We start from the raw sequence: 22,680 nt of genomic DNA on the forward strand, positions 1-22,680 counted from the left end.
GCCTGCGGATGCTAAACCGGCTAGCCCGAAGCTACCGTCGCTCCTGTACCGCGGACTCCCCCCGGTCCCTGGCCGTTTTTCTTCTCCCTCTGCTCCATCGACAGCACCGTACGGGATGTGGCGAGTGACTGTACGGGCGTTGGTGGTTCTTCTGTCCGCCTGGCTCTTTGGGACGCTGGTTTGGGGCTGGTTTCAGCAGAACGGAGATGAGAAGCCCCGAACACAGCACACGGAGCGTCCGGGAAGAGGCTCCGGTGACCCGGACCAGAGCTGCTTTTGCCATGTAAGTCCCCCAGACCCGGTGGACCCGGTGGCCCCTGGTCACACCGTCTCCATTCAGCTTTTTAACCCCCTGTTTGAAGCGGTAAACCCGGGTTAAGACCACCCCGGAGGAAGTCTTCTAGTACTTTCTACTGTCACATTAATTTGACGTCACCGTCCGTGTGTGTGAGAACCTGCACGTAGTAATATAGTCACCTCACTTCACTCATTATCTGATTTTAACACCAGAAAATGACACAAATAACACGATAACAGTGTCATCAAGAACCAGACACAACAAAACAAAACAAACACATATATTGACTCAACTTAATACAAGTCAGAGATAAATAAGCTACAAATCCTCAGCTTTAATAATTGAGCTATTCAGTCTCTCTATTAAAATGTTTATTATTCTTTTTTTTTTTTTTTCTTAATATTTCCCAAATACAAAATGGGACGAAACATGATGTCAGTTTAACCTTTAAAGAAGTAGAACTATTTTTGTGTCAACTTTCAATTGAATTGTTCTTTACATCCAACTACAGATCACAATACTATCCTCTGCACTTTGCATTTTTCAGTGTAAATCATGTATTTTCATGTATTAAATGTACTGATCATGTAGCTGTTCATTAAAGCTCAGAGTAAATTCAAAGGTTATTATACTAAAACACAGAAAACTGAAGAAAAATTGGCCAATTCAGTACAGTATACCATTTTGTTACATTTTATTAATTTTGTTACATTTTATTCATATTTGTTATTTTGGCTGTTTTTGTTCATTTTATTGCCTAATATCATTTCATCTTCAATTTTGTTCAGTTTGTGGCTTATTTTGTTCATGTTATTTTGATTTGCTATTCAATTTTGTTGATTTTATTGATCAATTTGGCTGTTTTTGTTAATTTTTGCTGCTTATGTCTGTCGTTTAAATTGAATTTTAATAGTTTTTTCTTTTTGTTCATTTATATCTATATATATATATATATATATATATATATATATATATATATATATATATATATATATATATATTTATACACACATATACACACACACACACACACACACACACATATATAAAACCACTGTCATTTATCAAATTCCATGGATTTTACTGGTGAATCAATGGTGTAGAAGATGATGGTGTTTCCACATGTATTATGGAGCCTCTGAACGTCCTAATGGGTCTTATCTGATGATTATGAAAACATGACAAACTGTATTTTCCACCAATTTAATATATTTATATGTATTGATTAGTGAATCAACAGGTATTAATTAACATTTTACATCAGTTGATGGTGGATGTTTAGGTCTTTGAGGGCTAAGCCAATTCATCGTCATTTTATTAACCTTTATGTTGTGTGTACGTTCTTGTCGTAGGATAATTAAGTTTATCTCCCGTCGAGCTAATTCGATCAAGTCGCTTAAAACGTTGTCATTTGTCGGAAATTGTGCTGTTGTCACATTATATCGGCTGTTTCATCGACTTTTTAATGATTGCTTTTTTGCTGTGTTGAGGCTTTAAAGTGAACCAAGCATCTATAGTAAATAAAAAATACACTTTAAGAAACTAAATGTCACGTTTTAACTTCGGTTTCAGTCCAAGTGATGTTGATTCCATTACTAGTTAAAAAAAACGTGGTGTAGCGTGATTGGCTGTGTCGGTGCTGGTGCCTTCTGGGAGTTGTAGTACTTTTCCCCGCTTCACGCAGCGGTCCCTGAGTTTCAAGGGGACTACAGACCGGAAGCAGGGGGCGGGGTTTACATGGACAGCTGGTTGTTTGGAGGCGGGGTTTGAAGAGGCATGGGGCCGGGGTAGTGACAGCTCAGCCCTGGAGGGACAGTCGGACAGATGGACAGAAGGACAGATGGATGTCCAGACGTTTTAATGTAAAGATGAACAGAATTAGAGGTGAAATGTTGAAAGGACTGTGCGTGCTGTTGTGTTTCCTGGCGCTCGGTGGAGTCCAGAACCCAGAGGTCAGTGCAACAGGTTCCAGACCAGGTTCCACCTTCAGAACCTGCTTCCATATGTTTGGTCTCATAACGTCATCTTAGTCCCACCAGCTTTATGCAAAAGTCTGTAATTCTACAAGTTCCGTGTTAAATTTGCAGCTAAAGATTATTTTCACTGCAGATTACTTTTTCATTTGAGGGTTTAGTTTGTAAAACATTTGGATGTCAAGAAAAAGTGATGTCCTCTAATGTCTAAAACCAGTTTATGTGACTAAGAGGGACAGAAACCAGAAAGCAATGACATGTAAGGAAAGTAAAGACTGATTATTGATTAGTAGTTGTTGATTCAACTAATAGTAGAGCTAATGCGTGAATGCTGTGAGCTTTGGTTAAATCGGAATTCATTTCTGAATTAAAGACCCTTTGTTACATCTCAAACATTATTTAATGCCAATTTTATAAAGTATTAGTGGTTTGGATTGTATTTATTTTCATCCTACTGCATGTTCTATAGTCATTAATGAAAAAATAATGTAAGTCTAATGATAAATTAACTCAGGACATCTTTCCATATGTTTGGTTGTATCGTGTTACTCTCATTTCATCCTCTAAAAAGAGAAATAAGAAGAAAATCCACATACCAGTGTAAATACTCCATCTTATAAAAATTAATAATTTTATGTAAAACTAGTATTTTAAGGTGTAATTTTCTACCAGTTTAACTTGAATTTTACACTCTTAAACTGCGCCTGTTTTCATACATGAACTACAGTTTTAATGTGATTTCCAAGAGCAGGAGAGGCTTTAACTATTTTTATTTATTCATTTATTTATTATATTTCTTTATTTCTGCACTAGTTAATAGACCAAACACCTGAACGACTTAACCATCATTGAACATCTGGTCCTGATTTAAAGAATCCTCTTCAGGTCAAAAAACACATGATAACTAATATTATTGCATCAGAAAATGTTTAAGACACAATTAAAACTGTCTTTTTTGTTTTGTTTTGTTTTGTTATTAAGGTCAGTCAAAAACAAAAGGAAAGCATTTGAAGTCTCTTTATTCCACATAGGCCTATTTTTAATTATTTTCTGGATTCATCAATGAGTTAATTGATTTAGAAAACATTGAAAAACATTGATTATGATGTTTTTAACAGTCAAAGACTTTCTCTTTTTTTGCCACAGAGGATACTAAAATATAAAAATATTGAAATTAAAGCAGCTGAAGTATGAGATATTTTATGTTATGTTTCACTAACTATAACTCAAACTGATTCATTGTGGTGAAAGAGTTGATTAATTCACGGTTTGACTAATTCAGTCAGATGCGATTCATTGTCAAAAATAGAATAAAACCTCATCTCACTGAGTGTTTCCTGGTGAATTGAAGGTTAACCCTTTAAACCCTGATGCAGTGTATGTTCATAGACCAGATGTAACATTCACATGATCCTCCTCCTACATCCAGATGCCACATTGACTTGTTTTCAGGTTCAGTGTTAATGATGTTAACAGGTCAGAAACCCAGTTGAAGCCTGTTATTTTCTGATTATTTTCTGAATTGGGTCATCGTGTCTGATCTGATCTCTGAACAGTGGTTTGTCTTTAGTTCTCAGACGTTTCCATCATCAGCTCCAGAACAAACCAGATCTGGTAAATGAGTTTTTAGATTTACAACCATGAACAAATGTGAAAAGATTCATGTGGCATCAAATTAATTAGCTTGCACAACGTCTGATTAATTGTCTAAACTACACTTAACGGCAAAGACTTTAAACTTTCATGATTACGTAGACGTTCAACTCTGGATTCATGGTCATTAAATTGATCAGTTACTGAGCTCATTGTTTAGTTCAACTGGTCTAAGTTTGTATGAAATCAGATATAATTAATAACAGAACTGTCTACAACTGTGTCATAACCATTAAAAATCCATTTAACCTTTATTTAACCAGGAAACACTCAGCGGAATGAGGTTTTATTCAGTTTATGAAGATAAATCGCATCCAAATTAATTAGTCAAACAGTAAATTTATCAACAACTCTTTTACCAATCAATTAATCAGTTCAAGTGATTATAAATGAAACAAAATATGCAATTTCTCAGATTCTAGCTTCTTTAATTTCATTATTTCTGTGTTTTTTTTTTTTTTTTTTTTTTTCGGTTGTGTCATAAAAACTGAAAGTCTTTGGCTTTTAAAAGCATTGTCATCAATATCTTTCACTATTTTCTAAATCAGTTAACTCATTAATGAATCCAGAAAATAATTAAATACGTGGAATAAGAGACTTTAAATGCTGTCCTTTAGTTCTTGAGTGAACTTAAGTTTCTAATCCACAAATGTAGAGATACTGTCAAAAATCCTCCGAGAATAAGAGGTAAATGTAGGTTCCTGCTGTGTCTCTGATTTCAGATCTTGTACTTTTGTTATTTGCATGAGTGAACAAACAGACAAAGAGCCTCCTGAAAACCAGACCCTGGATTTGCATTCAAATACATTTGCATCGTGTGCAGAGGCTTCTTGTTTCTGTGTCGTAGATGTGTTTCTTAAACTGTAAAATCCTCTAAAAACAGGTTGATTTTTTGCGTTTTCACCCTTAAATTCTCCGTCTGTTTCTTGAACTCATTAGTCTCATCGTTACATTCACTTCCTTCTTTCAATCTGAGGTTACGTTTGTTGAAGCTGAACCTGGTTTTGTTGTTGGGTTTGTGTATAAAATCCATTAAAATGTGAATGTATATTAATCATGAAACAGATGAAAAAAATGAACAAAGAACTGCAGGAATAAACACATAAAATACAGTGAATAACATGAAACTAATTAAATATAGATACAATGAAAATCTGAGTCAGTGTTTGTGTTGTCATTGTGTTAGTGATGATGTAGTGTCTGCTTTGTCTTGTGTCTGTTTTATGTTGTTAGCTTTTAGTCGTGTTGTTGTGTCTGTTTGGTGTCATCTTTGGTTTGTGTTGGTGTGTGTTAACTTTGCATTGTTGTGTTAGCTTTCCTTTCGTTGTCTTAGCCTTGTGTCATTTTGTCTGTTTTGTGTCGTTCTTGTGTTGGCTTGATGTTGCGTCTCTTTTGTGTTGTTGTGTCTGTTTTGTGTAGTTGTGTTGGCTTAGTGTAGTGTCTATTTTATGTTGTTGTGTCTGTTTTGTGTTGTTGTGTTGGCTTAGTGTAAGTGTCTATTTTGTGTTGTGTCTGTTTTGTGTCATTGGTGTGTTAGCTTTCTGTTGTGTCTGTTTTGAGTTCTTGTGTTGGCTTAGTGTAGTGTCTCTTTTGTGTTGTTGTGTTGGCTTAGTGTAGTGTCTATTTTTTGTTGTGTCTGTTTTGTGTTGTTGTGTTGGCTTAGTGTAGTGTCTATTTTGTGTTGTTGTGTTATCTTAGTGTAGTGTCTGTTTTATGTTGTTGTGTCTGTTTTGTGTTGTTGTGTTGGCTTAGTGTAAGTGTCTGTTTTGTGTCGTTCTTGTGTTAGCTTGGTGTTGTGTCTATTTTGTGTTGTTGTGTTAGCTTGGTGCTGCGTCTATTTTTTGTTGTTGTGTTAGCTTGGTGTTGCGTCTATTTTGTGTTGTTGTGTTAGCTTGGTGTTGTGTCTATTTTGTGTTGTTGTGTGAGCTTGGTGTTGCGTCTGTTTTGTGTTGTTGTGTTAGCTTGGTGTTGTGTCTATATTGTGTTGTTGTGTTATCTCGATGTTGTGTCTGTTTTGTGTTGTTGTGTTGGCTTAGTGTAGTGTCTATTTTGTGTTGTGTCTGATTTGTGTTATTGTTGTGTTAGCTTTGTGTTGTGTTGGCTTAGTGTAGTGTCTATTTTGTGTTGTTGTGTTAGCTTGGTGTTGTGTCTATTTGATGTTGTTGTGTTAGCTTGGTGTTGTGTCTGTTTTGTGCTGTTGTGTTAGCTTGGTGTTGTGTCTATTTTGCGTTGTTGTGTTAGCTTGATGTTGTGTCTATTTTGTGTTGTTGTGTTGGCTTAGCATAGTGTCTATTTCGTGTTGTCTGATTTGTGTCATTGTTGTGTTAGCTTTCTGTTGTGTCTGTTTTGTGTTGTTGAGTTAGCTTGGTGTTGCGTCTATTTTATGTTGCTGTTTGTTTTGCGTTGTGTTGGCTTAGTGTAGTGTCTATTTTTTGTTGTGTCTGTTTTGTGCTGCTGTCTGTTTTGTGTTGCTGTGTTGGCTTTCTGTTGTCTGTTTTGCGTCGTGTCTTTATTGTGTTGTGTCTGCTGTGTGTTTGTGTTATTTTTGTGTTGTCATTTCTGCTGTGAGAGTCTGACTTTTGCACTGTTCTCTCTCCATCAGCTGACCGGCGTTCTGGACGACTGCTTCTGTGACGTTGAAAGCATCGACGTGTTCAACAACTTCAAGATCTTCCCTCGAATCAAGAAGCTGACGGAGAGAGACTATTTCAGATACTACAGGGTGAGTGTCGCCACGGCAACACACCAACCTCCGCCAACACCACAAACCTAATAACAAACACACACGTCCTCTTTCAACACATATTTACATCCAGTTACACTCACTCTTCCAGAAGATACCATCATATTTAATTGCTTCTGGTTTCCTTCATAAAAACGTCTAAAGATATAAATGAACCTGTAGAATCTGCCTGTAAATGTAGCTGTTTCTATGTTTTCTCATTAATACAACAATGCTCCTCTGTACAGTGTAGGTCTGGGTGATAAAAAGCATTTATTGTGATATATTATAGCAGTGTCAGTAAATACGTTATACACTGTATTGTTTTCTGAGAATATTAATCATTTCTGTTGTAGTTAAACCCATATGAGGTGTCAGGAACTGTTGGATCAGACTAAAAGTTGAAACACATCCTCGTCATCTGTAAAACACAGTTAACTTTACCAAACTGAGGGTTGGGGCCCAAAATGACTCAAGCTTAAATTTTCCATTACTCATAAGTTAGTTGTGAAGACATCAGAAGGTTATTTTTGATTTAAATATGATTTATTTTCTGTCAGAGGTTGAACATGACAGATGTGCTGAAGAACATGTATACAACTGTTTCAGATAAATAAAACAAGTACATATATTTAAAACTAAACTAAAAGTCTGTCCAGCAGGCAAAAGCTTTCAAGTTTTAAAGAGAACACAAACAAAACAGACCATCTTCACAAAACAGTGGGGGTATATATGTGGGGGTGCTTTCCGTAACTGCCATAAAAAAAAACTTAAAAAAACATACTTTGAACGTCCGATTCCCGGCTTCTATACCGCACCCTACTTTTCAGTAACCCTGTCCCCAGAGTTCTCGGTCAGATTTTCTCCCGAGGGAACACTCTTTATCTCCTGCTATAGCCCAAACATTTGCGTGTGCTGTGTGCCTCAACCTAACTTGCCGTGGCTCTAGTGTGATTGGTTTGGTGCAGCGCTTGTTAATTATGATTGGCTGTTCTTGTGTCTGTCAAAACATGGACAAATGAATTCTGTTGAAACTGTATCGAGCATGTCTCATATTTCTATCAAGGAAAAGTTATATCGCGATATGTATTGTTATCGGTTTATTGCCCAGCCCTAGTCATGAGATAACTTTTGTTGTGATTTGGTGCTATATAAATACAATTTGATTGATTGACTGAGAGTGTAGTGACTCCAGTCCAGTAGGTGGTGCCATGGCATCCCTAGTTTTGCACAGCGGACCATTTTCAGCACCATCAGAACTGAAGCATCAGATCAAGTTTGTCAGGACTAAGTTTATATGATTGAAAAGATTATTCAATTACAACTTCCCTGAATCAAAGCTGTAAGATGTAATTGAAGAGGAGGACAAACAGTGCGTAAAACGCACTATGTAGCAGCTAGGGCTGCATGATTTTGGCAAAAAATAAAATCCCAATTTTCTTCCTCTAAAAACTTGATTTTTGATTTCGATTTTTGGGTAAAACTACAAAAGACAACAGACATCAGCATGTTGTTTTCGTGAGCAGCCTGCAATGCAAGGCACCACTCCCTACCCCAAATCTGTGATGGTATCACATGACGGGCCCACAGAAGTGATGCCAATGTAAGGCAGTGACAGGCATCAGTCATGTGTGCGTGGACGACGTTATATGAGTGATCCGCATGCGGTTGTATTTAAATTGGGGGATCCGTGCATGGATGCAACCGACCCAGGATACGCTGGAGGGATTATATATCTGAGCTGGCTGCAGGATTTCCCCAGAGCTGGTGGATGTGTCTGGGCTACCCTGCTGAGGCTGCTGCCCCCGTGACCTGGACCCAGATTGAAAGAAGAAGGAACGGTATGGATCTGTGCGTGGACAACATATGATGAGTGATCCCCATGCAGCTATATTTGAATTGCAGGATCTGTGCGTGAAACCACGGCTGACATCGGTATCACTACTGCGGGTCCATCACAGATTTAACGTCTGTGGTCACTACACGGACTTCTGTGAAAGACTGCTCACAGATAGGAGGAGGAGCCTATGGTAGCCCGCAGGCACGCGGCCTGAAGGCAAAGAGAGATGAAATTGATTTGATGACTTCCCTTTTTTAAAAATCGCCCTTATTTAAAAATCCGATTTGAATTTAAAATCGATTAATTGCGCAGCCCTAGTAGCAGCATATTAGTCGGCTATGACAATGGCTGTCAGCTCTAAGAAGCGCTTCACATGTATTTTACTGGCACAGAAGCCAAAGGCAGTCATGGGCTACACGGGAATATGCCTGGTCAGTTGAAATATGCAACTAACATTGTTGGCAAATAGCGCGGCCCCCAGGGCACTCAGGGCAGATGCAGCAGAATCCATGCCAGTGCCTCGATATGTGCCCGTTGTTTCTCAGCTCATGTGCAGTCTGTGGAATCAATGTATCTTCTGCTTGATAAATAACGCCTGTGAAGTGGTGACATATTTTTGACAGTAGAGTCATGTTGGTGAATTCATATCCGTGATGGAGAAAGTGTAATTGTAAAGTTGCATTTCATGTTTGCAATTCTTGATGTCAAAAACTTTTTCATTCATATTCTGATGATAAAATACACTCAATTCGTATTTTGTAGGATTGAACTCATTCAAGAGTTTGAAAATATTTATTTTTTGCACAACTATAGAATAATATACACACATTTCTGTCTTATACACAAATCTTGACAGTTTCCTTACCCCATATCATTTGACTTGTTTTTTTGTTTATATTTGTAGATATTTTTATATATATTTTTATACTGTTGTTGTTGTTATTTCTTTATAGATTTTTTTTATATATCTTTTTACTTTTATACTTTTTGTGGTTCTCTCAGCTGGTTCTGGTATAAAGGACAGCTGTTTGTCATTTTCAGATGTGTCTTTTTCACATTTTTGCAAATTTTTTTGCCTATTCAAATAATTGTTAAATCAAATCAATTTTACATTGATTACCGACATTGCGGTGAAGTTCATTTAGTTCAACATCTTTTTGACACAAACTAGTCAATAGAATATGGATTATGATGATGTACTTTTGTAAATTTCGGTTTTGAGGACCCATGGAACTTAAATTTTTTGGTCTCGGGTTGAATATTTTGGAACCGCTGACTCACAGTAACGTAAGCTATTGTTAGATTTATAAAATTGTACAACAATTAAAAAAAGAGAAAGTATCTAGATAGGTGATGCTGCTGAGTCGGATGATGTTAGAATGACATGTGGTTGACAGTAATGAACCAAGATGTCCAGATGGTCAGAGATAATTGTTCATTTCAATATGTTATTGGACCACAAACAGAAGGCTCTGGAGTTAAAATAATCAAGGTTAAATGATAAGGTAGTTGACAATGTGGATATAAAAAGGTATAAAATAATAAAACTGGCAAATAAAACGCTCTCTGACCTGACCTGAACTGAACAAACTACTGTAACTGGAACCAGTACTTAGTCACGTAGAAGTACGTGTAGTACTTCACTAGAATATTGCACAACTATACAAACTCACTGAGTTTCAGTCAGTCTCTGACAGTTCACTGCACTTAATTTGTCATCACTTTGCAGAAAAATGGATGTTAAACTGATGAACGGAGCTTTGAAGAGTACAAAGAAAGTCACCAGCATAGTGACATTAATGCTACATCCCATGATGCAGTGCGGGCTGAACGTGTCTGTAAAAGGGTCTGAAAAGGCCGACTGACATCAGCACCTTCAAGAGATCACATGACAGTTGAACGAGCTGCAATTGGTGGAGGAAATTCATCACCCAGACCTGGTTCAGAGTAAAACATATGACTCTGCTCAGTGTTTGTCTGGTTTAACTCTGTGACTGTGAAAAATGCCTGAAACCCACAGGACACAAGCTGAACACACACAACCCTAGGACGTTATCTCTGTTCATACATGAGCTGTTTCACATTAAAACTGTCCTAAACTAATGCAAACTAAAAGCATCTCAGACTCATTCTGGATGTAATAATTAATGAGTAACACAGTTATGAAACACAGGAAACAGAATTCAGACTTTTCATTGTTATCTGTGGGTTTCTATCTTCTACAGGAACAGGAAGGATGAGTGGTGAAATGTGAAATGAGGAAATGATGCAACTGAAGCTCAGGGACAGAACAGACTCAGAAGTTTATGTCTTTTTGAGAGGACATTGAAGAGGGTAAAGGTTATTCATGACTAAATCATTGGTGAAATCTGACTTCACATCATGTTGTTGTAGGTTTACAGACTCTATGATATGAGTTAAAACTGAATTCTGCTGTGATCTCACTACAAAATGTAAAATAAACCCAGAATCTGAACCTCCACAAACACTAAAGCCTCCAGCTCGGTTACAGTTTTCTCCTCTGTGTTTTATTATTGTTCTTTTTTGTCTCAGGTCACATGACCGCATCCTGAATGGATCACATGACCTGGGTTCATAGGACAGCCTCACCACAAACTAAACACCTGTTCATTTCTTTGCAGGTGAATTTGAAGCGTCCGTGTCCCTTCTGGCCCGATGACGGACACTGTTCCATCAAAGACTGTCATGTGGAGCCCTGTCCAGAGGTCAGAGGTCAAACGTACTCACACAGTATGAACCGGGTTAGACATGTACAGTTTACTGACTCGTTTAGGTTTTGAACTCAGTTCTAAACCCTCTTCGGTCTGACGGATGGTGAATGAAAACAACTTGCTTATGTTTCATTTGATAGAACTGATGTTTTCTGTGTTTCCAGAGTAAAGTCCCCGTCGGCATCAAGTCTGGGAACTACAACAAGGTATGATGGCATTAAAACCTGCCGCTGTAGACTCTGAAATGAACGTTTAGTCTTAGTTTTAATTGAGTTTAATAACTCTAGGAGATACAGCTAAAAAAAAGTAATGTCCAGAGGAGTGGTGATCAATTTTAATACAATAATGACGATATTAAAGTATGTAATTTTATCACCAACACACAAAATGTCAAATATATCTCATTACACATACATAAATGCTGACATTTTATATCTTATATGTTTATATGTATATATAGCCCTGCGATGAACTGGCGACTTGTCCAGGGTGTACCCCGCCTTCGCCCCTATGTAGCTGGGATAGGCTCCAAGCAACCCCCGTGACCCTAGTGAGGATAAAGCGGGTTCAGAAAATGAATGAATGAATGAATGTTTGTTAAATATTGTTAAATGTCTCCTAAAAGTCATAATGATGATCAGAATATCACTGGTTTACGATTTATTATAAGTGATCTTCCTCTTGGATTAAATGTGTTAAATCTTACAGACTTAAATAAGATGAATAGAAAACAAATAACCAAAATGCCTGTCATCTGACGTTTATTACACACGAATTTTTAATTATTTTTCTTCATTTTTGTCAGTATTCTCTTCATTTTGCTCAAAACTACCAAATATGAAATAATTTGCAGGATTTTAATCTTTTATTTATTTGAAGTAGGTCTTATTTATTCCAATAAAACTTAAGTATTTTCCAAATAATAAATAGTAGGGGGATGGGGCTTTGTTGGTGTCAAATATTAGCAATACGATCGTTTTGATAGCATTTTTAAGTAGTGACCAAAACTTCCCCATTGACTTCCATTAAAATCACATTTTTAAATCTTGCTGCCATTACAGTATAAACCCATGCATTCTGTAATCGCAGCATCTCATTAATTAAAGTAGTGATATGCTACATTTTTGTAATATTTCACCAGATTCAGCTATTTTCCCACTGAAGGTCAAAGCTTGAAGTTCAAAGACAGACAGACTTCAGACATTAATCAGTCAAAAATACTCTCTTTAATGTGTTAGAGTTGGGTTTTTTCTATTTTTTGATTGGAAACTGTTCATTTTAGGATGAGAATGGATGCAAAGGGTTTTTATTTTCCCGCTCCATGTGACACCAGTTCATGCAGACGTTTGTGTAGTGAAGTGTGTGTCTGTGTGTGTTTAGTATTCACAGGCGGCCAATTCCATGTCGGACATGTCGGAGTGTGAACAGGCCAAAGAACTGGGCGCCATCAACAGCACCCTGAGGTGAAAATGGCTGACATCTACTTGCACCATCTGATAGTCAAACCTCCACTTATCTGTAGAACAGACGCTAAACCGCAGATGAAACTTCTGTTAAATGAGTTTCACTGCTGCTCAGACTGAGAAAAACTCCATGTATTTCATCAGTTTGACTCATTTATCAGCTTCTTTTTTGTCTTTTCTCTCTGCTTCTCCTGCTTTTATTCTTTTTATTCTCTGATCATCTTTGTGTATTATCAGACCATTTACATTTACAGACATTATATGATTATCTGTGCAGGAATTCTCTACTTAGAGGAATTAACACTTTTTATTAGTGTTAGGTCCTTGTATTCATCTTTCATGATATTGTTGAACTGTTTGAAGGTTTTGAGTCAGAGTTTGTATTTTTCTAAGTTCTGTGACCATGACCTTCATTTTTTATTGCTAGCAAACATCTTCTTCATTCAAACTAATTCTGTCAGTGTTGCATAAACCCTCATAGTGGCTCTTTTAGGATCGTGTTCACTGTGCTTTTGTGCTACTTCCTGTTTCAGTAACCAGAGTAAAGAGGCGTTCGCTGACTGGGCGAGACACGACGATGCCCAGGATCACTTCTGTGAATTGGACGGTGAGGATTTATAGAAAAAGTGTAGAAGTTCATTAAAAACTACTCCAGCGACCAAAGGTATCTACTGATCTAAAATACCTGTTGATCCACTAAGCTTATCGATCCATGTGAATAATTGGTGTAAAATGCAGTTTGTCATCTTTTCATGGTCATCAGATATGACCCATTTGGACGTTCACAGGCTCCGTAGTGAACATGGAAAGACCGTCATCTTCTACAACATGATTCACCAGTAAAACCCATTACTTTGATAAATGACAGTGGATGAGACTCTTGATTTATATACATTAAATAATACAAAATTCTAATTATTGTGAACAAAATAAGCCACAAACTGAACAAAATGTAAAAAAAAAAATGTATAAAATTAAACAGATAAAATGATAAATGAAATGAATATAAATGAATAAAAAATTCCAAAATTCTAAATAATGTACAAAAATAAGAATAATTTAAAAAAAAAACGGAATAAAAAAGAATAAAATAGCAACAAAATGAAGAAAATTGATAAACCAGACTAATAAATAACAACAACGAAACTGAACAAAATAAGCCACAAACTGAACAAAATCAGAGAATAATTAAAAAATGTGCAAAATCCTAAATAACATGGGAAAAAAGTAATACAATTTTTAAAAAGAATGAAATAAGCAACAAAATTAATAAATAAATCAATAAAATGAACAAAAATGAATAATAAAAAAAAGTACCATGAACAAAATAAGCCACAAGCTGAACTGAAAGAAAAATAATTAAATCTAAATACAAACAAAACAAAATGAATAAAAAATGAGCAAAGTAAGATTCTAGACATGTGTTTTTATGTCCAGTTATTGATATGTTTTACTGAAAAAGTCACTTTTTTTTCAGGTTTCTTTGTTTTGATATAATAACTTTTGAATTTACTCTGAGCTTTAATGAACATCTGCATGATCAGTGAAATAAATATAGAAAAATACAAGATTTGCTCTGAAAAATGTAAAATACAGAGACTAATATTGAGATAAATGGTGATAAATCACTTAGGAAAAGGTTAAATGTAGAGAGAAATTCACTAGGAAGTCATCACAAAAACAGTTGTAAATCTTTAAGGGTTAACGACAACAGGTTAAAGTTACAGTATTCCTAAAATTGTTTTTTTATTTATTGATTTATTTTTAAATTATTTTCCAGATGAAACATCTCCTGATGCTGAGTACGTGGATCTGCTCCTGAATCCAGAGAGATTCACCGGATACAAAGGTCCTTCTGCCTGGAGGGTGTGGAACAGCATCTACGAAGAAAACTGCTTCAAGTGAGACTCAAACCCCATCACATGATTGGTTAAAGGCCTCATACATATACCCACAGCACTGTCTGTCCGTCCTCTGCCTTTGTTTTGTCTGTATTTCTGTGTTTTCTTATGGATTCGGACCTTACAGAGAATGTTGTAGTACCACAGGGAACCATATGGGGCAGTGTTGAGATTTGAAGACAGTAATTTCCAGAAATGGTGGAACCTTCTGAAGAGAAACTAGTGACTTATTTACAAGAACTAACCTGTGAATATCAACATTAGTAAAAGCTCCCCTGTCGTCAACATGTTTATTGGCTTTCTTCTTCTTCTCTCAAAAAAAACAAACTGCTATTCTTTGTGGTATTTGTCCAGTATGTTAGTTCAGAGCAGCGCCCTTTGGTGGATTGATGCCAAATCTTATTCCAACACAAGGTACACATGGAATAACTAGAAGTACTCTGAGAGCGCAGACCTCTGCCAAGGCAGATCAGTGGCCCCCCCACCCCCGATCACCACCAAAATTTAATCATTTGGTCCTTGTGCCAGTATCAACATTTCCTGAAATTTTCATCCAAATCTGTCCATAACTTTTTGAGTTATCTTGCACATGGACAGACAGACAGACAGACAGACAGACAGACGCCAACAAAAACATAACCTCCTTGGCAGAGGTAATAAATACAGTGATGTTTGCACCATTTTCATGCATATGTTGAGCAGAAATGAGCCTTAAAATGATGTTGACATGTGGATGAAAGGAATAACCATAAAGACAAAGATCTGTTTTATAAAATGTCTGCCTTTGTGTGGACGGGACGTCAGTGTCAGAACATGGAGGAGACGATCATGGATTTAATAGTGTTGAATTATGTAGAAGTCAGATATTTAAAGGAGTTGTATGTAAGAATTATGTTCCAAGCAATCATAAAATGGCTCTGAATGTCACCAGACATTAAAGGTGCGGGAGACTTTTGTCACCAATTTTTCATCAAATCTGTAAAAGTATCACGAATCCATAAGTCTTTCTGTGATTACTCACCTGAATCTCTTCCCTCACGGTGAACAATTTCGAAGTGCCATCCACCATAAACAAGCCGTTTGTTTACAAATAGAGCTGGTAGGTCACTCGGGCATCTTCAGAATTTTGTTGCAACGTGCATTGTGGGAGGCAGAGGCTCACACAGCCGCCTGGCAGTGGCAGCAGCAGTGTGAGCGTATGATATTATATGGATGCAACAAACACGATGCGGAAACGACTGGAGGAAAGCAGAGCAAGTGGAGCTCCGCCTGGCAGCGGCAGCTGCAACAAACACGATGCGGAAACAGCTGGAGCTCTGCTTCCCTCCAGCCATTTATGCGTCGTGTTTGTTTCATCCATATAATATCATAAGGTTGCGCTGCCACTGCCAAGGTCAGCGCGAGCCTCCGCCCCCCACAATGCACATCACGACAAAATTCCCAAGATACCCAAGTGACCTACCAGCTCTCTTTGTAAACAAAGGGTTTGTTTATGGTGGACGACACTTCAAAATTGTTCACCGTGAGGGAAGAGATTCAGGTGAGTAATCACAGAAAGACTTACGGATTGTTGATATTTAGGCTATGACTGGGGTTTTACAGATTTGATGAAAAATTGGTGATGAAAAGTCTCCCGCAGCTTTAAGGAATCATGTTCATTTCAAATACACTGACAGTCGTAGTCCAGCCAGAATATTCACATTTGAAAAGCTAAGTGTCAGCCCCTAATAATGTTTATGTCGTCATTTTGTGTTTTGTTCTGATGCTCCACCCATCACCTATCTCCTAATCACCAAGTCAGTAGTGTTTCAGCATCCAGGTTGCCAGTTCCCACTGAGCTGCAGCTGGAACATTTCTGATCACAAATGTCTGACATTACTAAACCTAAAAGGCCTCTTATTATTCCCAATAATGTTGTGACAAAGTGAGAAACAAAACAAGGATATGTATAGGAGATGCTTTTGAAAGATGGAGACGGCTGAAAGCAGAGAAGAATTTGAAGGCTGACGCCGGCTCTCCCATGGTCTCCCGGGTAAAGAGACTGTCTTTACCCGGGGCTGGGCCGCCATCTCTTCTCCCAGCCTAGGACCGGGTGAAGAGATAGGGCCCGGTGTAAATACCGGTGTAGGACCCGTCGCTTGCCGTGGTAGCTCCTTGTAGTAGATGCTCATGTTGGATCTGGCAACCCATAGTCTATTGGGGAGGGGGAGGCAGATACCACGCTCTACAGTATTTTGAATGTAATTGCAGTACCAGTTTTGGCCACGACTCCTTTAGCTGTTGAGGTGATTTCAACATGCTAACATTTCCTAAAATGCTCCCACAGGCCCAGATCAGTGTACCGACCTTTGAACCCTCTGGCTCCGAGTCGAGGTGAGTCTGTTTGTTTTTCCCTCAGCCAATAAATGGACATATTTATTCAACTTGACAAAACAAGAGGCTATGTACTAGACCAAACACCCACACAGTGAAAACAGGACAGAGAGATACTCAATCACACCTTCAAACTCAGGAAAAATCTGGATCTAAAGCTGTTTTTTTTTTATCGATGTTAAAGTCTGATCTTCATGTGTGCAGATATATTTTATTCATTTATTTTTTTATTATTTTCACTCTAAATACCCACTGGTGTCATAAAACGTTGACTTTTATCCATTGACGTGTACAGATGTGTCTATTAATCGAACAGATCTAACAGAGCTTTGTCATTTCTCTTCTCTTTCTGTTCAGGAGACGATGACGGTGAGTAAAACTAAACCAGCTTCACACTAGTCTATTTTTGTTCGTGCTGAAAACACATCACTGATAAGGCCTGTTCTGTCGTCACTTTGCAGGAGAAGGTTTCTACAACTGGTTGGAAGGTCAGTACAGTGCTCTCACTCATTTCCTTTTGATGGAGGTTTTTGTTCATGAATCACTAGTGGAGTCGAGATGAGATGGATTCATTTTATTTCAGTTACGAAACAAATTCTGCAGTCACATCACAAAATGCACATACTGTAAAAATCAACATATTCCACAGATCCGCTTCTCAAACTTGCAGATTTGTCCAGTTTTCTACAGTTTTCCACTGATCTGTTGTGGTCTCGTGTCCTGTTTTTTTTTTTTAAATTTTTTTTTAATAATATTTTATTGTGCAGTTTTCAGTTACGTAAAAAAAAAAAAACACAAAACAAACAAAAAACCCCCACAAAGGCTCAGATGTGTGTAACAAGTGATCAATCAATTAACTAGTCAGTCCTTGTTCAAAGGAAGAAAGGGGCAGAGGCTGAAGACAGTCACCGGTACACAGATATACTCCCTAGTCCAATTTAACTTCCTCCAAGTATGCAAGAACATGTCCTGTTTTTAAGAGGATGCATGAATCCTGAAATACAACTGTAAATTGTCATCTCCTCTCTTCAGGTTTGTGTTTAGAGAAGAGGGTTTTCTATCGGCTCATCTCCGGCCTCCACAGCAGCATCAACATCCACCTATGTGCCGAGTACCTGCTGGACGGTACGACAAATGCCAAATGCATACATTTACATACTTGTGGACTGTGTCCCATTACACATGTAGGCGAAGGTGAAAATACTGCCACTAATACATGAGATACAGGCATGGTTTCATGTTTAGCAGTTTAAAAGTATCCAGATGGGATGAGGACCATTAAGAAACACATTTTAGACTTAAAGAAAAGCAGTTATAAAAACAGAAGCATCACCGTTGTTTCCACTGGAGGTGATGATAAAGTAAAAGAATGTAGTTTATAAAAATATACTAAAACTAATACAAAACAATTGGATAAAATCATCTGAAACACAACCTTTAATTAATAAAACTAAAAGTGGTGGATAGATTAAAGTGAGCGTGGCATTGAAGCCTTCGCCCTGACCCTGTGGCGTTGTGTCCTCAGAGGGATGGGGCCGGTCCGTTTGGGGTCCCAACGTCCAGGAGTTCCGGCAGCGCTTCGACGTGGCTGAGACGAAGGGCGAGGGCACACGGCGGCTGAAGAACCTGTACTTCCTGTACCTGATCGAGCTGAGGGCGCTCTACAAAGTGGCGCCGTACTTCGAACGGGCCGTGGTCAACCTTTACACGGGAAACAGTCAGGAGGACGCCGCCACCAAGGAGCTGCTGCTGCAGGTCTTCAACGAGATCCGGTAACAAACGTGGATTTACCTGGTCCTTATCTCAGTGTGTTTATTCCACTACTAGAACCTGCGGTCTGTCTGTCTGTCTTCCAGAATGTTCCCCATGCACTTTGACGAAAAATCCATGTTCGCTGGACACAAAATGGAAGCCAAAACGTTGAAGGTGAATGTTTAACTCCTCATCCAACATGTCATGACATCAGATACAGAGTCTTTAACCCATAAAGACCCAAACATCCACCAACGACCAAAACCATCTATTGATTTAAACTGTTAAATACCTGTTCATCCACTAATCCTATCAATACATGTAAATAATTGGTGTAACATGCAGTTTGTTATCTTTTCATGATCATTAGATATGACCCATTTGGACGTTCAGAGGCTCCATAGTTACCATGGAAACATCGTCATCTCCTACAACATCAATTCACCAGTAAAACCCATGGAGTTTGATGAATGACAGTGGATGTAGATGCTTGTTTTATGTTCAGTTAATGATATATTTTGCTGAAAAAGTCAGTTTTTCTTCAGTTTTTTGATATAATAACCCTCAACTTTAATCTGATCTTTTATGAACATCTATATGATCAGTACATTAAATATTGGAAAATACGTGTTTTTCACTGGAAAAATGCTAAATACTGAGGATTATTTTATAATAAATGGTGACAAATCACTTAAAAATGTTAAATATAGAGGAAAAAAATCATTTCGGAACTACTACAAAAGTAGCCCTGGGTCTTTATGGGTTAAACATATCTTAAACTTGAACATGTAAACCAGGGGGATGGGATCATGTGCAGCCTGTTATCCAAGAAATATGAAAAAATACTTCCAATAATCTCAGATCCATGTTTCTGTGATTAACTTTTCCATAGGATTGGGTTAATTCAGGGGTTTAATGTCCTTTGTGAATAAACGTCTATAAAACCTCATGTAAAACTCCATAAAGCAGAAACTGTTTGTGAATCTCAGAAACACACTCCACAGACTTTAAAAACAACAGGATAAAACTGTTAGATTTACTGATGAATCGATTGAACCATAAGGATGAAACAATCTGAATAAAAAGAACAGAATCCAATAATAGTTTTAATAATACTCTTGTCCTCCTCCTCCTCCTCCTCTTCTTCTTTCTTCTTCCTCTTCTTCAGGAGGAATTCCGTCTCCATTTTAAGAACATTTCTCGGATCATGGACTGTGTTGGCTGCAGTAAATGTCGACTTTGGGGAAAACTGCAGGTGAAACACTTGAACATTTGTACCAAAGATCAGCGGATATAATTCGGTTGATGAGGAATTATTATTCTGCTCTGGCTCTTGTTTGTTTGTTTGTCCACTGGTTGGTCTTTGAGCTGAAGGTGGATTTGTCCTCTGTCTGTTCCTCAGACTCAGGGTCTGGGTACAGCTCTGAAGATCCTGTTCTCAGAGAAAGAGATTAAAAACCTCCCTGAACACAGTCCGTCCAAAGGCTTCCAGCTGACCCGGCAGGAGATCGTGGCCTTACTGAACGGCTTTGGCAGGTAGGTCCACAGAGTCCAGCACCGAGACCACCTCAAAGACATCTGAGGGAACCAAGACCAGGTCCAGGTCCAAACGTCCTGCAGGTTCCTGAGGTCTCATTAAACTGAATCTGCAGAATTGAACACATGTCAAATCCACTGAGCCCATTTACATCCACACTAATACTCTGATCATGATCTGATTTGTGGAGTTATCAGATTATTATTGATCATGGAAACAGTATAATCTGACTTTGAGAAATCACACTAACACACCTGGATTTCCCCCCCATACTTCAATGTCTTGTGCAAGTATACCTGGTAATCTGATTTATTTATTCATCAAATTATTTACCTGGTAAAAGAATTCCAGTTAATCTGTGTGGTTTGTGTTTCCATCTCAAAGTTCTGATAAATTTATTGAATTTATGTTGATCGTATTCTGTAAATCCTTTGGACTCTGATGGACAGGTTATTACAATGACCTTGTAGGTGACGAACATTAGTCAAATGGATGTTGACGTCTCGTAGCTTCTCTTCTTTTGCTCCATTTTTCAAATGATCAAAACACAAACTGAGTGAATCTTCTAGAAATGGAATAAACATGTTTGCAGACGCCACTGGATTAAACATGGAAGGTGAATGGAAGTGTGGAACGCTGTGTTCCACTAATCAGCGTTCTTCAGCACATAGCCCTGCCCCCAAGATTTCCAGGAATCTCAAAATTCCTGTCTCCTCCACTAGGAACTTTTATCACTGAATATATAGGGTTGAGGGAACATTTATTTACCAGGTAATTTAGGTGGAAACGCACCTGTGTTTTTCAGAATCCGGAGTAAAGTTAAAGTTCCTGCGGTGGGGGAGGGGCTTTTGAACCTTATTATACTCCTGTCCTATGGGGGTATAATAATAATAATAATAATAGTATATAACAGGAACTATATCCATCTTCTTGTTTTTTTTTTTTTGTTTTTTTTTTTTTTAATTTGAACTTATTTGTCCAACTGATTTTTTTTGAAGACTATTCTTCTGACTCTTTTCAAATTTGATTCACGTTTTTTACCAGTAGGAGACTTGCAGTGCACAGTTTAATGGCTGAATTTTTTTAATTTGGATTTTTTTTTTTTTACAAATTTTAAAAAAGTTTTTGAAAAGATTAAAAGTTTAGAGTTCGGTAGAATAACGTTTGTTTTGTTTTGACTGAACTACTCGAACAGGTCAGTAATTTAGTTTAATCTAGTTCAGTTATTTTATCTCATAAAAATCCAGTGTAATTCCAGACTAGGCAGGGCATCATTGAGCAGGAGGGGCAAAGTGTGTCAGGGTGGGAGATTAGTAAACTCCGCCTACTTTTTCACTTGTTTCCTTAAAGTTTTTCTTTCTTTCTTTGTATCTCAGGTTGTCCACCAGCATCCATCAGCTCCACAACTTCCGCATGTTGTTGAAGGAGACCAGGTAACAGCAGGTGATGCATCCTCTGGCCAGGAGGTGGCGTTGGCCCTCAGAAAACTGCAATAGTCTAATCCTCTAATCCTGCAGAAGAAGAAGAAGGAAAATCTTTTTAATAGACATGAGGATCAGCGCTGAATCCCAACTCTCTGCTTTCATTCACCTTCATCCTCCGCCTTCTTTATCTGAAATCAGAACCGCCTTTCGGACCTTTAGTCTCCGCCTTTGGTTCGAGAGCCAGGAGCCGCCATTCATTAAAGGACACCGCTGAAGGAAGTCATGACCTCGCTCTCAGTGCCCAGATGAACTCACGATGTCTGGGAACAAACTGACACAGAAGTCCAGGAGACACTTCCACTGGCCCCGCCCCCTGCCAACATCAGATCCTGTTGGATTCAGACCTGATCTGAAGGCATTTCTGAAGGCCTCGGTTGGACGGAGCTTCGGTCTTGTGCTGCTGCTTTTTGGTTTTTGTTGATTTTCTTCTTTGCATACTTTCTGCTGTGTTTTTGGAGCCTGATGATCTGGACCATTGGGCTCGCGTCGACCCATCTCAGGCCTCAACATTCATGACTGCTCGCTAGAAAGTGTCTGCACATGTGCAAAAACCCATGATCCTTTGAGTCTGATCACAGCCGTCAACTTCAGCATTAATGAAACACACCCGTTTAATATTAGAGCTAAAATGAACATCAACTCGGCCTTGTTTCCTTCTACAAACCTTCAGAAAACAGAAAAAAACAGGAGTAGTCTCATTAACAGTAACAACCAGTTGGTGGGTTTTCATAGAAACGTGGCGTATTTTACAGAAAATGGGTGAAATGAACGTTTCCTTTCACCAACTGCGTAGTGCATTTTAAAGGAGATGGATTGGACCAGGACCAGTTCAACAGGATGTAGTTTTATCTCAGACCGGTCTGGTTCTCATGCCCCGGGGTTTCAAACATATGGCTCGTGGGCTAAAACCGACCGCCACAGGGTCCAATCTGACCTGTGGGATGAAATTCTA

General features: G+C 38.1%; 1 protein-coding gene across 2 annotated transcripts; it reads left to right on the plus strand.

Annotated features, from left to right (window-relative positions):
* The first annotated feature begins 115 nt into the window (after positions 1-115).
* Positions 116-22,352, plus strand: ero1b (endoplasmic reticulum oxidoreductase 1 beta). 2 transcript variants are annotated; one of them, XM_030158534.1, is made up of 16 exons: positions 116-283; positions 6,527-6,646; positions 11,129-11,212; positions 11,383-11,424; positions 12,599-12,681; positions 13,215-13,288; positions 14,462-14,582; positions 16,909-16,955; positions 17,313-17,324; positions 17,417-17,443; positions 17,988-18,080; positions 18,481-18,727; positions 18,812-18,881; positions 19,876-19,962; positions 20,110-20,243; positions 21,621-22,352. In XM_030158534.1, the coding sequence occupies exons 1-16, from the start codon at positions 116-118 to the stop codon at positions 21,679-21,681; spliced, it is 1,470 nt and encodes a 489-aa protein (XP_030014394.1). In that variant the 3' UTR covers positions 21,682-22,352. The 2 variants fall into 2 exon arrangements, with proteins under 2 accessions (XP_030014394.1, XP_030014467.1); XM_030158607.1 differs by lacking the exon at positions 116-283 and adding an exon at positions 2,117-2,250 and having other exon boundaries at positions 21,621-21,681.
* The last annotated feature ends 328 nt before the right edge of the window (positions 22,353-22,680 follow it).

The sequence above is a fragment of the Sphaeramia orbicularis genome, chromosome 1 (assembly GCF_902148855.1).
Source record: "Sphaeramia orbicularis chromosome 1, fSphaOr1.1, whole genome shotgun sequence".
Lineage (NCBI taxonomy): Eukaryota > Metazoa > Chordata > Actinopteri > Kurtiformes > Apogonidae > Sphaeramia > Sphaeramia orbicularis.

Excerpts from the sequence above, each read along its gene's own strand:
- ero1b (XM_030158534.1), top strand. The coding sequence starts at position 116 with ATGTGGCGAGTGACTGTACGGGCGTTGGTGGTTCTTCTGTCCGCCTGG. Across the intron at positions 6,647-11,128 it reads ACTATTTCAGATACTACAGG|GTGAATTTGAAGCGTCCGTG; the intron begins GTGAGTGTCGCC and ends ATTTCTTTGCAG. Across the intron at positions 18,728-18,811 it reads CAGGTCTTCAACGAGATCCG|AATGTTCCCCATGCACTTTG; the intron begins GTAACAAACGTG and ends TCTGTCTTCCAG.